The sequence below is a fragment of the Vipera ursinii genome, assembly GCF_947247035.1.
Source record: "Vipera ursinii genome assembly, chromosome: 6".
Taxonomy (NCBI): Eukaryota; Metazoa; Chordata; class Lepidosauria; order Squamata; family Viperidae; genus Vipera; species Vipera ursinii.
In genome coordinates this window covers 13,389,551-13,404,953 of record NC_139515.1, presented here as the reverse complement: position 1 = coordinate 13,404,953, position 15,403 = coordinate 13,389,551, and the positions used below count along the sequence as shown (strand labels likewise).

Sequence of the window (15,403 nt, the reverse complement as noted above, 5' to 3'; positions counted from 1 at the left end):
TTTTTCATATAGATGCAGCTGAAACAACAGGCACGATCCGAGTCTCAGTATTATTATACAATGCGCTTTTCTCTTGGAGGATATGAGTGGGGCTGGCACTAATGTCTTCATACAGCCACCTTGAAAGGTGCGGAGACGTGGACTGGCTTAAAGTCTTCTGGAAGACCTACCTGAACGGGGACTTGCCTCTCCCAAAGTCAACCTGTATCATTATTTGCAGAAAGTAATCTAAAGATACTGATGGCTTTGTGGATACATCCCTATCGTTCTCGTTATAGTGCTAGAGAAGTGGTTAGCCCAGGGGTAGGCAACCTCGGCTCTTTTATGACTCATGGACTTCAACTCCCAGAATTCCTGAGCCAGCCAAGCTGGCTCAGGAATTCTGGGAGTTGAAGTCCATGAGTCATAAAAGAGCCGAGGTTGCCTACCCCTGGGTTAGCCACTGTCTTCCCAGATGGCTTTCTTTTTTTTTCACGATTTCCAAGTCCAGAATTCCCTACAGCCCCATCCAAATAGTAACAACTCTTTATTTATAAACTTTTATCCCCCCCCAGTAAATTTGCCAGGAATCCGGTAAACTGATGAATCCACCCAGGCAATCGATCCTCTGGGAACAATCTGCCTCCTTCAAGGGACGCCTCTCTCAGCAACCTCCAACCTGCAGGTTTCCTGGAGGTCTCCCATCCTCCCTCCTCTCTCAGGGTGAAAACACGCTCGGCTTGCACTCGCACGAGCTCCGCCTCTCGCCGCCTTGCAACGTGTCACTCGGAAGCCTGCGCTGGCTTCCTACGTACCTTGTTCGTGGGAATGGCGCGGAGCCGCTTGAAAACAGTCACCAAATCTTGCTTGCTAGGGTCGCACATCCCTCCGCGCCCCTAGTTTTGGGTCTCCGCGGGGCTGGCTGCCCTTCCAAACGATACTCCTCCTCCCGCTGCCGCTGCTGCTGTTGCTTTCGCCGCCGCCGCCACTGCCAGACCGGCGGAAACAAGAGACGGCCACGCAAGCGCTCTTAGCACCAGGAACAAGACAAGATTTCGCCCCGCCCGCCCCGGGGAGGGGCGGAGGAGGGGGCGGAGCCCTGGCGCGTGGCGTCACGTCGCGGGGAATAACCAGCCAGCCAGGCGCGCGCTGACGCGCCCGGGCTCCTGCAGCTGATTTGTCCGCTACGGATTGGAGGGCGTCCCTCGGACTTACCCACCGCCGCCCCCCCTCCCCGCGCGCGCGTGTGATGCAAGAACCGTCCCGTTGCTAGGAGAGCCTGGAGGACGCAGGAGGAACGCTTGGAGGCGTGGCGGGTGACGTCAGCTGCGCTGCGCTGGCTTGAGAGCAATGATTTGTGGCGGGGGGGGAGGGGGGCCGCGAAGGGGCAGGGGTAGGCAACCTCGGCTCTTTTATGACTCATGGACTTCAACTCCCAGAATTCCTGAGTCAGCAGGGAGTTTTTTGTTTTTTTTTTAAATCCCATTTATATCCCGCCCTTCTCCGAAGCTTACAAGCTTAGCAGTAGCCTTCATTCTATGTATATGCCTGCTTATTAGGGCTTTCACACACACCCCAGCGGCGTTATTACAAAGTCAGCTTAATTGCCTCCAATAATCTGGGTCCTCATTTTACCTACCTCGGAAGGATGGAAGGCTGAGTCATCCTTGAGCCTGGTGGGATGCGAACCTGCACTAATTGCAGGCAGCTGGTGTTACTTAAGGAGGCATTAGCCCACTGCTCCACCAAGGCTCCACCAAGCTATGCTGACTCAGGAATTCTGGGAGTTGAAGTCCATGAGTCGTAAAAGAGCAGAGGTTGCCTCCCCCTGGGCGAGGGGAAGACAGACGGCAAAGGGGGGAGGGAGTTGTCGGTTTGTATAAAAGCGGTGGCTTGGCTTATCTTGAGTGTTGGCATCGTGGTTAGGTCGATTGATGTTGGGGAAGAGTGGCAGAAACCCCCCCCCCAAGGCGGTAGCTGACCTTGACAAGTTCAGGAAAGGGGGCAACAGCTGGTCGTTCTCAGGTGAAGGTCGAGCTCAGCTTGGGAGAACGAAATGGGACAACTCGCCACAGGACAACTCACTGCGGGACGATTCAATAATTAAATGAAATTATGTAAAATAGTTACATTACTTTAATTTTTGGTCATTCGCATTTCATTTTGTCATTCCTTCGGCATCCTTTCTTCCACGATGCGATTCCACTGCAGGTAGTCCTCGACTTATGACCACAATTGAACCCAAGATTTCTGTGGCTAAAGTGAGACGTTTGTTAAAAGTGAGGTTTGCCCTATTTTATACGACTTTTCTTGCCCCAGTTTGTTAAGTGAATCGGTGCGGTGGATAAAGCAGTAACACGGTTGTTCAAGTGAATCTTGGCTTTCCCCACCCATTTTGCTTCTCGAAAGGTTGCAAAAGGGGATCGCATGACCCCGGGATGCTACAACCGTCATAAATGGGAGTCGGTTGTGAAGCATCTGAATGTAAACCGTGTGACAGTGGGGAGGCTGCAACAGTCGTAAGGGTGAAAAATGGTCATAAGTGCCTTTTTGCACTGCCACTGAAACTTTAAATGAACTGTTGTAAGTCGAGGACTACCTGTATTTCTTCGATATTAGTGTAACTCTTGTCCCATGGTGAGTTGGCCTTGGCGAATTGTCACAGACCCTTGGGAGAGGGCTTCAGTGTGCCACTTTGCGTACTTTCCACCCCTCCTCTGACAAGAATGCCAGCAGACAAAAAAGTCAGATAGGTAGGCCTGAGGGCCTCTTGGCTAACCTTGAAATTCCTCTGCCCTGAAGGGAACCTGGGGCTGAACCTTTGCAGGATTAGAACTTAAGATAAGTCATTATTGTTTGTGATATTATCATAGGCTGGAAGACGACAGTACCGAACGACTTCTGGATTGTTGTCAAGAGAAGGTTCCTGAAATCACTGGGACTTAAACTAAGTACAGGTAGTCCACAACTTACTACAGTAGGTTTAGTGACCATTGAGAGTTACAACAGCACTGAAAAATGTGATTTATAACCGTTATTCTAAGTTATGGCCTTTGCAGCATTCCCATGATCATGTGATCGAAATTCAGATGCTTGGCAACTGGTTAATATTTTTGACCGTTGCTGTGTCCCAAGATCATGTGATTATCGTTTGCGACTTTCTGACGAGCAAAGTCAATGGGAAAGCCAGATTCACTTAACAACCAGGTTACTAACTTATCAACTGCATTGATTCACTTAACAACTATGGCAAGAAAGCTTGTAAAATGGGGCAAAATTCACTTAACAAATGTCTCACTTAACAGAAATTTTGGGCTCAATTGTGGTCGTACGTTGAGGACTACCTGTACTTTTGCACTGATGTCAGTTGGCTGTATTGAGCCAGGCGTGTTCCTGGACAGTTAGCATATTTGGGATGGCACAGAAGATACCTTGATTCAGTTCTTGTGGGCGAAAATTTAGCACCGCCTCTATTTAGCTTTTTGCTATTGAACCTCCTAACAAGATCTCTTACTTTTTTCAACTAGTCCACTTTCACTCCAATCTGTTAACAGTACAGTAGTTCCTTTCCTGCCAATTTTCTCCCAAGATTTCCCTTGCCATTCATCCCTGGTTTTCCAAATAGCCTAGTTCTGCGCTCTTACTATTTCCATTTGTATCACTTAAGATACGCTAATTGAATCGTAGGGGTGGGAGGGACCGTGGAAGGGACCTTAGAGGTCTTCTAGTCCAGCCCTTTGCCCAAGACAGGAGACCTTGAACAAATGGTTGTCCACTTTTTTCTTGAAAACCTCCAGCTATGCAGCACCCACAGCTGTGGGAACCAAAATGTTCCACTGTTTAATAGCTTCCACACACACACAAATATATATAGTTGAGGGAGGAGAAATTACAGGGCATTGGGGAAGAGCGATCATGTCATGGTTGAATTCATCATAATGCAACTACGGGTAACTGAACCAATCGGACTAGTGTTTTAAACTTTTAAGAGTGCTGATTTGAACAAATTCATGGATGGAAATCCTAAAAGGAAAAACAGTTCAAGTTGAGGACCGCTTGCATTGCTAACTAAAATGAAGGAACTTTCTAAACAGTGTTTTAATTACTGCTCTTCTGAACAGAATAGAAATCAAATCATGGAATGATAAAATAAACAACTATCATCTTTGGTTGCCAACAAACATCCATTATTTATTTATATTTAGAGACTGCTACTCTCCCTCATAGAACGACTTTATATCCCACCTTTATTATTTTCATGCACAGCTCAAGGCTTTACTCCTGCCAGTGAGTTGTAGAGGAATGAATATACTTTTTTTACTTGAAAGTAAGTAAACAGTTACAAGTTTCAGTTATTCTTTAGATCCCCAACTTTGCCTGTTTAATGAAATATTGTAACTTACACACAAGCAATATACAATAAAGCTTTTCCTAGGTTTTGTAACAAGGATTGTTTTCTTTAAAAACACCCCCTCCTTATCAGATAAGTGTAGAGACAAATATTTCTGTACTTTGATATTTCCTTCCAGAGCTGCCCAGAACAACCTATGACCTGTCTATATACTACTAGACCTTTCATGTCTGTAATCTTTAACTGGGCAAAACAGTGCATCATAGGATCACACTTTTTGAACCAAGATGCCTCAAATTGACTAACAGATGTGTCCAAAATCCAAACTTACGACTTCTGTGGGATTAAACTTGCCAAATTTCTATCACTTTAGTGTTGCTATGCTACCACCCAGAAGTTCAGTAGACCGATCCCATCCTAGCCTTCTGGAAGCCAGGTAGACCAATCTTACCATCTGTTGTGACTCAGGGCCAGCCTGTGGGTCCGACAGCCGGGTCCGATGTATCGGAGGACTCAGATGTGGGGGAGGAGGGAAACGAACCGGCTGATGATGATTTGGAGACTTTGCAGAGTCCTCAGCCGGGAACCTCTTCTCAGCTGTGTGAGCCCGAGAGTGCGGAGGATGATGACCCACAGCTGGCCCTGTTCAAGGACGCCCGACGCAGGAGGCAGACGAGCAGGGACAAACAAAGGAAGGCTATGGGACTCCTCGGGAGGAGGCACAGGGAGACCACGCCCTGAGCTCTCTATAAAAGAAGTGTTTGGGGAGGGGCTAGTTGCTGAAAGCAACTTTTTCGTTTGAGAAGTCAAGCTCTTGTATTTTTGTAACAGTGTAATTAAAACTTGGCAGAAGCCTTTTGATCTTGGACGCTTTCCAGACTCTTCCTTTGATTAGGGGTGCGAGAAGAGGGCTGGTTCAGAACAGTTTGCTTTCAGCCACCCACCCCTTAATACTACGATGGAGCAGCTTCTTGCCGAGAATGTCCAGCTCAACCAGCAACTCACCTTGCTGGCCACTCAGGTGGCACAACTGCAGGCTCAGGTACATGCTGCCCCCCCACCCAGGAGGAAATGTCAGATAGCTATGCCGGATAAATTCGCTGGTAATCCAGAACTGTTTCCTGCCTTCCTGGGACAATGCCAGCTTTATATCAGCGTGAGAGCAGCTGATTTCCCCACTGACCGAGATAAGGTGGGATTCGTGTTGAGCCTTCTGTCGGGAGATGCAGCTCGTTGGGGCACGCCTCTGTTGGCACAGCCTAGCCCTTTGTTGGATAACTTTGGGGGGTTTTGTGACCATATGCGCCTCATGTACGAGGACCCGATTAAGGCACAGACGGCCACCCGACGCCTGAAAGCTTTGAGGCAGGGTCAGCGCCCTCTACAGGCCTATATCAGCGATTTCCGGCTGCTTAGCCAGGATTCCGCCTGGAATGAGGCTGCGCTCGTGGATGCCTTTCAGGATGGCTTGTCAGAGGAGATGTTGGATGAGCTGGCCCGCGTGGACATTCCCTCAGACCTGAATGGGCTGATCCATCTTTGTCTGCGGATCGATGCCCGGCTGCAGCAGCGTAAGAGTCGCCGTGCCACCCCACAGACCCCTGCCGCCCCTGTTGTGCGTGAGCCCCCGGTCCAGAGGGAGGAGCCAATGGAGCTGGGTGCCGCCAGGTCCCGTCTATCGGTGACGGAAATGGACAGACGACGATCGGAGGGGTTGTGTTTTTACTGTGGGGACCCTGGACATTTGGCTGCTTCTTGCCCGAAGAAGCGTCAGCGGGCGTCAGTGACCAAGCCTGCCCCGAGAAAGTCCCCTGCTTTGTTATCGGGAAACGGCCCGAGCCCGATCTAGACGGTGTGAAAGATCGGGCGACCCACAACATCCACACCGAGCGACGCCGTTCCGACGGTGCCTGTGAACCTCCACGGCATTTGATTTTGGAGGCACGTCTGATCCTCCCTGGCAAGTCAGAGGGGATTCCAGTCCATGCCTTAATTGACTCTGGGGCTACCACTAACTTTATGGATTCGGCCTTTGTGGCCAAATGGGCTGTTCCCCAGTGTCCAGTGGATCCGCCCATGCTTGTGGAGACCATCGATGGTCGAGTGCTCCTGTCCGGGCCTATCACGGCCGCCACGCAACCCGTGTGTATGGCCATCAGTACCCATGTGGAGGCCATTCAGTTCTACGTCACTTCGGATCTGCACTTCCCCGTGGTCTTGGGACTGGCGTGGCTCCGGGCGCATGATCCACAGATCTATTGGTCTCAGAACTTGGTCACCTTCCCAAGTTTGCAGTGCGTGGACCACACCCGCCATATCTGTGCCGGCCAGGTGGAGGGTTCCTCAGGGGTTTCCTTGCCTCCCGAACTGTCCGACTTTGCTGACGTGTTCAGCGAGTCAGAGGCGGACCAATTACCCCCGCACAGGCCCTACGACTGCTCCATTGACCTAGTCCCTGATGCGCCTCTCCCAGTGGGGCGTTTGTACTCCATGTCGGAGCCCGAGTTGGCTGCATTGCGGGACTTCCTGACGAAGAACTTGGCTCGTGGTTTCATCCGGCCCTCGTCCTCGCCAGTGTCTGCGCCCGTGCTCTTCGTCAAAAAGAAGTCGGGCGAGTTACGGCTTTGCTGTGACTACCGGAAACTCAACGCTATCACGGTGCGTAACCGCTACCCGCTGCCCCTCATCCCCGAGCTCTTGGACCGACTCCGGGAGGCTAAGATCTTCACGAAACTGGACCTGCGTGGAGCTTACAACCTTGTCAGGGTTCGGCCGGGTGATGAGTGGAAGACGGCGTTTGGTACTCGCTATGGACATTTCGAGTACACGGTGATGCCGTTTGGCCTGACCAACGCCCCCGCTGTGTTTCAGCATTTTATGAATGACGTCTTTCGGGATCTGTTGGACCAGTTTGTTGTGATTTACCTGGACGACATCCTGATTTACTCCCCGTCGCGTGAAGCGCATCATCAGCATCTCCGTCAGGTCCTGCAGCGCCTCCGGAATCATCGGCTGTTTGCCAAGTTGGAGAAGTGCCAGTTCTACCAGGTGACCATTGATTTCTTGGGTCACCGCATTTCTCCTGAGGGCATCGCCATGGAACCGAGTAAAGTTGAGTCGTTGCAGAGTTGGCAACCCCCGCGTCGCGTGAAGGATATTCAGCGACTTCTTGGATTTGCCAACTACTATCGGACATTCATCCCTGGCTTTGCTGCCTTGACAGCCCCCCTCACCCGGCTCCTGCAGAAGAAGACTCGGTTCCAGTGGAACGCCCCCGAACAACAGGCGTTCCAAGCTCTGAAGGACGCCTTCATGAAGGAGCCCATCTTGAAGCATCCTGACCCGCAACGGCCGTTTGTCGTGGAGGCGGACGCCTCCGACATTGCCATTGGGGCCGTGTTACTTCAGGCAGCGACGCCCAACGGTACCCTTTTCCCTTGCGCGTATCACTCACGGAAATTGAATCCCTCGGAGCGCAACTATACCATCTGGGAGAAGGAGCTGCTGGCCATCAAGGCGGCGTTCGAGGCTTGGAGGCATCATCTGGAGGGGGCGCGGCATCAAATCGAGGTCCGGACGGACCACAAGAATCTGGAAAGCCTGCAGACCGCTCGGAATTTGAACCAACGCCAGATCCGGTGGTCCCTCTTCTTTGCGAGGTTTGACTTCCGGGTGCGGTACATACCAAGCGGGCACAACCAGAGAGCGGATGCTCTGTCCAGGAAGCCCGAGTACACCCGAGTGGAAGACAAGCTTCCGCCCAGGACCGTGATCCCCGTCGAGTCTTTTGCTGCGGTGCGGGAGCCGGTGGATATACGGGCTCGGATCCGGGAGGCGCAGCAGCAGGAGGCGTGGGTGGCTCAGCGGAAGGAAGAGGTGGGGCCAGATTCGCCTTGGTCGGTCACGGATGGACTCCTGTATTATCGTGACCGGCTCTATGTTCCAGGAGGGCCACTCAGGGGACTCGTCCTCAGCCAATGTCATGATAACCCGGCTGCGGGGCATTTTGGCCTGTTCAAGACTCTGAACCTGGTCTCCCGTACATTCTGGTGGCCCCGAGTCCGACACGATGTCCAGTCTTATGTCACCTCCTGCGTCCCATGCAGGCAGGCCAAGTCAGCGACAGGGGCCCCGCCTGGTTTACTGCAGCCTTTGCCAACGCCCAAGAGACCCTGGGGGGCTGTGTCCATGGACTTTCTGACGGATCTACCCCCATCCTCCGGCTTCACGACAGTGTTTGTGGTGGTGGACATGTTGACCAAGATGGCGCACTTCATCCCCTGTCGCGGCTTACCGTCAGCTCGCGCCACTAGTCGCATGTTCATCCAACAGGTGTTCCGGCTGCACGGCCTTCCCGATAGAGTCGTCTCCGATAGGGGGGCCCAGTTTACAGCCCGCTTCTGGCAGGAGTTGATGCGGGCGTTGGACATTAAGGTTTGCCTCTCGTCCGCGCATCATCCTCAGACCGACGGGGGTACCGAGAAGGTCATCGGCATTTTGGAGCAGTATCTGCGCTGCTACGTTAACCTGCAGCAGGACAATTGGGTGGACTATTTGGCCATAGCCGAGTTTGCCTTTAACAACTCGCAGCACACCTCCACGCAGATGACACCGTTCTTGGCCAATGTGGGTTATCACCCTCGGTTTTTCCCCCTTTCTCCCGTGGACTCACCGGAGCCGGCAGCGAACGAATTCATGGCGGAGTTACAGGCGATCCATCGGTTGGTGCGACGGCAGCTGGAGAAGGCCAAGGCCGACTACAAGAGGTTCGCCGATCGGTCGAGAAGGGATACGCCTCCATTATCGGTGGGGGATCGGGTCTGGCTGTCCACCAGGAACCTACCATCCACTCGGCCGGCGAGGAAGCTGGACCACCGTTACCTTGGACCGTTCCCAGTCGAGGCCGTCATCAACCCGGTCGCCTATCGTTTAACTCTGCCACGTTCCCTGCGCGTGCACCCCGTCTTCCATCGGTCCTTGTTGGTCCCCGAACAACCGGCTTGTCCACTTCGCCAAGCGGAACCTCCCCCATCAGGACCTCGTGATGGCGACAGCACCCCCGAGTACGAGGTCGCCAGCATCAGGGATTCCCGCTGGCTGAAAGGTCGCTTCCAGTACCTGATCGAGTGGAAAGGGTACGGGCCGGAGGACTTCACATGGGAAGACGCGACCGCCGTTCATGCCCCTGCGTTGGTGACTGCTTTTCACGAACAGTTCCCATCCCGACCGCATCCGGATCGGCAGACCCGGGGGAAGGGCCCTGCGGTGCGGGATAGTGTTGTGACTCAGGGCCAGCCTGTGGGTCCGACAGCCGGGTCCGATGTATCGGAGGACTCAGATGTGGGGGAGGAGGGAAACGAACCGGCTGATGATGATTTGGAGACTTTGCAGAGTCCTCAGCCGGGAACCTCTTCTCAGCTGTGTGAGCCCGAGAGTGCGGAGGATGATGACCCACAGCTGGCCCTGTTCAAGGACGCCCGACGCAGGAGGCAGACGAGCAGGGACAAACAAAGGAAGGCTATGGGACTCCTCGGGAGGAGGCACAGGGAGACCACGCCCTGAGCTCTCTATAAAAGAAGTGTTTGGGGAGGGGCTAGTTGCTGAAAGCAACTTTTTCGTTTGAGAAGTCAAGCTCTTGTATTTTTGTAACAGTGTAATTAAAACTTGGCAGAAGCCTTTTGATCTTGGACGCTTTCCAGACTCTTCCTTTGATTAGGGGTGCGAGAAGAGGGCTGGTTCAGAACACCATCAGTTGCTGGAGTGCAACTGCTCATGGTCAAGCCAACGGGAAGATGCTTCCATTCCCTTTGCTTTTTTGCCCTGGGTCATTCTGTTTAGATGAGGAAATATCTCCGAAATGACCCAACAGGTCATGGTTATCTAGTATACTAGGAAAACATGTCTGAATGAAATGGTGCATCATAGGGCAAAACATTTTCAATCAAGGTACCTGAAATGGGCTAATTTACAGAATGTGCCCAAAATCCAGGATCCATGATTTCTGTGGAGTTGAAATCTGGCAAATTGTATAGAACATGACAAAAATCATAAAGCATTTTATGACAATATAAAATGTAATAAAACATGTCCTGTGGTCAAATCCTGCTTTACTGTGCTATACAATTCAACATTAGCTACTTTCGACGCAGATGCATTTCTGAATATTACTCTGGATTTTAAAGAACTTTTCAAGTACACTAGAAACTCTTCCAATGTTGAATTAAACCTGATCAAAATTGGTAAGATCATGAAAGTGGGATTCGGCTGATGGAAGACTGAGCCTGAAACGTTATTTGGTCTAGACCAGGGGTTTGCAACCTTGACAACTATGCTGGCTGAGGAATTCTGGAAGCTGAAGTCCACAAAAGTTGTCAAGGTTGCAGATCCCTGGTCTAGATAGATGACTAGAGAGTGTAACTGGAACTGGGTGACTAATTTAAGAAGAGGAGGGGAAAAAAGTAAAAGAAATCTGGGTGGAAAAATGGACAGGAAAGATCATGGGGGGGGCAAGCTGTTACTAGATTCAGGCTTATTAGCTAGTTTGGGGGCTAGGAAGGAAGAGGGCTCATTGGGAAAATTGTGGGCCTGCAACTGCAGTACCAAGAGCAATGACCCTATTGTCTAGACTAGCCCCTTTAGTGCTGGACAAAGGTGACTCGGGAATTCTGGGAGTTGAAGTCCATGAGTCATAAAAGAGCCGAGTTTGCCTACCCCTGCTCTAGAAGAAAGCATGAGACACCTAGAAGAGAGGCATCATCAAGTCCAGCTATGCTGGACCTAATTCTTACTAATGGAGAAGAAGTGATAGAGGGGGTAGAAATTGCCAGAACCTTGGACAAGAATCACCATGTCACATTAGAATTCAGTATAATGCAAACACAAGGAACAGAACATAATCCAACCAGTGTTTTTAAACGTTTTTTTAAAAGCTGATTTTAACAAACCGAGAGCTTCAGAAGGATCCCATGGATGAAAGAATTGTCTTCTTCATTTAGAATAAAAGTATTTAGTTCATTCTTACCAAGTAGAAATATTAAGGATAGCCTTCAATCACCATATGTGATGGGCGCACCATATGTGAACAGAGGTCAATGCTTTTCCATTAGAGTGTGAATCACCCCAAATGGTGGCACTTGGAATGGTGGAAAAGATAGGCCAGTTTCACCGAGCTTTTAGCCTGTGATTTTAACTGGGAAGTTGCCTCAGATTGTCAGGAAAAGTGGAACGTTGTTAGATTTCATATGCTGCGTTGGTTCATTATTTTACTGGTTATATGGTAACCAGCAGTTTACAAAAATCAATAAATTGGCATAAAAATGCAAAAGTCTCATTTCAGGATATTTATATTTTAACATGCCACATTAGCAGTACCCCATATATATTCTATGGGGATTTGTATTTAAGTGAAGGCACCTTTTCTTTTACCTCATTAGTGTTTGATGCTTTACTCAGACTAGTCATTCTGCATCTAGTAGCTTGAAGAAACAGATTTAATCTCTCAAGATATAATCCAGAGTAAATAAAAATACAGTGCTTATGATTAAAAAAAATATAGACCTTATGTGGTACTAAAATTTTGTTCATTTTTTTATTTTTAAAATAGTGTACTGTCAAAAATATTCTGGACTAATTCTTGACCATTTATTCAAACTTTCCATTTCTGAACAATTATGCTGGAATACCAACATGACAGAGATCGAATACCCACTTAATATAATTAATCTTCAATATTAATAAATATGTAAATTTCCACAGACAAATGGAATAGTCAGGAAGCATTTACAGTATTTTCACTTTCAACTGTCATTTCAATTACAGTGTGATTCCCTAAAACATCATTTCTACTTATCTGATAAGTTCTAAATTTTCTATAGAGCAACCTTTTAAACAAGTTCACAATTTTGCTGCTTAAATTGTCTGACATTTCTACAGCTGATCCGCAAATCAAGATTTTACAGTGTTTTACTACAATAATCTACATTGAGTTAATGTTAACTTTGCATTTGGAATCACATTTTAATTAACAATTACAGATCTTGAGAATAAAACCCCAACATTATCATTTAAGGACTTAGATCACAGCATGCTTTTGTTTTACTTTAGTGTGCTTTGGATGAATTTTCTGTCAAAAAATTCCAAAGGTACACAATGAACTCTAATCCCTCTGGTCCCAGTGCCATTACAAAGAGGAGTCCTACTGTAACAAAGGGAGATCAAACTCACATTCCTGCAAGAGTGGATGTGAGAGAGTTCATGCAGATACTTGGGTCTGGGGACAAATGGAATGATAACTACAGTTGATTACAATATATAATGTGTAAAGGGAAACTGAGTTGTTATCCCTTAAGAGGAAGGCTACGTTCACAGTAGACAGGTTGGGACACAGCTACGTCTTCTATCTTATACCTAAATGTGTATGTATGAAACAACAAATTTAAATAGGCCTGCACTTTAAGTTGCTTTGCTTACTTGAAAAGCTGCTGTGAACTTTCCATTGAAGTTAATAAAACTCAACATTGATATTCTGGTGTCAGATTCAATCTGAAATCTAAGGCATATACAACAGATTTTCTAATTAACACATGCTCCTTAATTTTAATATCAAATTATATATACATATAGATAACTTAAAGAGCATATCAGTAAAAATGCAGTACATTTTAGTCTGGCATGAAAAAATAAACTTCACGTATAACTTTCCAAATCACATAAAATCATTAACTTGCAGGATGTAAATCTTATAATTTTATATAGTTTATACTGACATTCTTGAAATATAGGGAAATCTTTAAAATATACATGATGTTGTCCTTTAGGAAACATAGATTTCAAGTGTCAAAATAATATTCAGGAAAAACTAATTCTTAATATTTGCAGATAATTCTATTGGAATCTTTGCAATAGACACTGTAGTATATATGGCATTTTACACTATTAAGCCATGCTGACAGCATGAAAAAAATAGAGTACAGGATTGAGAGGGCAATACTTCTGAGTCATTATTTATGTAACAGCTAATGAAGTAGATCATGCATGAAAAATGAAGTGCTACATAACGAAGTTTTAAAAATCCATTTTTCACAGATTGCTAACAAATGCAATGTTGCAGTTAAAAAATTAAATTTCGAATTATGAAGATCAAGTCATTACTAATTGAACAAAAGTGGACATAAGCTAACATCCAAAATATAGGAAATGAGGCACTGATTTAGCAAATTTTTGGAACAAAATAAAGTCATCATAAAATATGATAAAAATGAATGCTGTCACTTTCTTGCTGACTTTGAGCTAACAAGATGCCAACCTTTTCCTAAGGTTTCAGCCTGAAGCATTGGAGATTGCTGAAGGAACATAGGAATCAATCATTTCATTGCATTAAAAGATATATAGATAGATCAATAGATATATTTCAGTTCCTCTTATAATGAACCACAGGCATCACGTTGACTGCTTGTTATTATATCATGTTCAGAATTATTTGTCACTGGATTGGTTCTACATAATTTGCAGGATAGAGCCCAACTTGTCCGTTGTCCAGACGACCCTTGCACCATCCTTGTTCATCTTCATCTTCTATTTTAGTTAGCTCTTCTCCTATGGGAGAGAAAAAAGTAAACTGACAAGTCATATATACCAGAATGTGAATAAATGCTGTCTTTCTATAGCAGTTACAGTATTCACTATTTCTACTAGTAAACTATAAGAAAATTACATTGATCCCCAAGCTCTATTCAAGAAGTAGATTAACAACTTGAACCAAACTTGGTCTAAATCACATAAGCATCTCAGTCTCGGTTTGCTAATGCCACAGCATTTGCCTCCAAAGGGCACTTCAGCCTAATCTCACTGTGTAGTATAAAAAAATCAATTACTGTTTTTAAATAATAGCAGTAGAGGAAAAGTATAGTTCTGTTTAGAAGCGATAAAAAAATATCCTGCTTCATTTGATGAGCATAAACCACTCGCAATGCATATTTGATAATAAGAGAGTATTATAAAAATAGTGTTAATGTTGGAAGGAGAGCCAGTTTTGGTATAATAGTTTAAATCACCAGACTAGAAACCAGGAGATTGTGAGTTCTAGTCCTGTCTTAGGCATGAAGCCAGCTGAGTGACTTTGGACTAGTCCCACTTTTCCTGTAAAAAAAGGCCAGGGCAAACCATTTCTGAAAATGTTATCAAGAAAACTGTAGAGATTTATTCAGACAATTGCCAGGGGTCAATAATGGCTTAAAGGCACAATCCCTTAATAGCATATTGGGTCAAAAGAGAGATATAACATCTTTATTATTCCACTTTGTTCCACCTGAAAAAAAAGTTGGTTGAGTGCCATCTTTTTCCAAAACAAAACTATGAAAATAACGAGCTATCACCATTTTATGTCTTATAGCACATTTCCAGAATGTGCAGAATCTGTCTGTTAACAATCATTCCTCATTTTAATTATTAAAGAGAAAAAATAAATAGGCTCATAGATTTTTGAAATATCCCTTATTTTCTCAAAAAAGAAATTGGGATTCCTTTTCTACTTCAGTTAGAAAGAGAAAAATGGACAGGTGCCTGACAAAGCAAATAGTAGTTATTTTACCTTCCCATGTAATAAACAAATGCCTGATTCTAAAGAGAATCAATCAGTAGGTAGTCTTAATTTTAAAGTAATGAGTTATTATTTTATTTTACTAAGACAACCAAAAGCTTTAAAAAAGATAAGGGCAAATTATTCCTTAAAATCTTGCCAAGAAAATGTCAGTGAGTAGTTCAGGCAGCCCCCAGGAGTCAAGGCTGGCTCAAAGCCAATAGTAATAGTAGTAGTAAAAAGTAATTATTCATATTCATTTTTACAAATGGTATTGCCATATTCATTTTTACAACCACAGCAATATATGACAAATGTATACACTGCTACTTCTTACAAATGAAGAAATTTTAATGGGAAGAGGGGTTAATTTCTCTCCCAATTTCTAAAAGAACCTCAAAAAATTCTAAAATGCAAACAGACAAGCATTTGCCACATAACACACCCCAGACTTAACAACTGTTGATAAGAAAAGACAAAAAAAGTCTGGATAGTGT

The 15,403-nt window shown here is 46.4% G+C and overlaps 2 protein-coding genes across 7 annotated transcripts in view; both read right to left on the bottom strand.

Moving 5' to 3' along the window:
* Positions 1 to 1,011, bottom strand: part of ARFGAP3 (ARF GTPase activating protein 3) — a 42,829-nt gene extending 41,818 nt beyond the window's left edge. For all 4 annotated transcript variants that reach the window (XM_083366297.1, XM_083366298.1, XM_083366299.1 and 1 more), the window contains exon 1: positions 795 to 1,011. In XM_083366297.1, coding sequence (XP_083222423.1) covers positions 795 to 863 — 69 coding nt within the window. In that variant the 5' untranslated portion in view covers positions 864 to 1,011. The remainder of the gene's footprint in view (positions 1 to 794) is intronic.
* A 10,534-nt stretch (positions 1,012 to 11,545) lies between these two features.
* The window catches only part of PACSIN2 (protein kinase C and casein kinase substrate in neurons 2), a 53,783-nt gene continuing 49,925 nt past the window's right edge, over positions 11,546 to 15,403 (bottom strand). For all 3 annotated transcript variants that reach the window (XM_083366309.1, XM_083366310.1, XM_083366311.1), the window contains one exon: positions 11,546 to 13,924. In XM_083366309.1, coding sequence (XP_083222435.1) covers positions 13,812 to 13,924 — 113 coding nt within the window. In that variant the 3' untranslated portion in view covers positions 11,546 to 13,811. The remainder of the gene's footprint in view (positions 13,925 to 15,403) is intronic.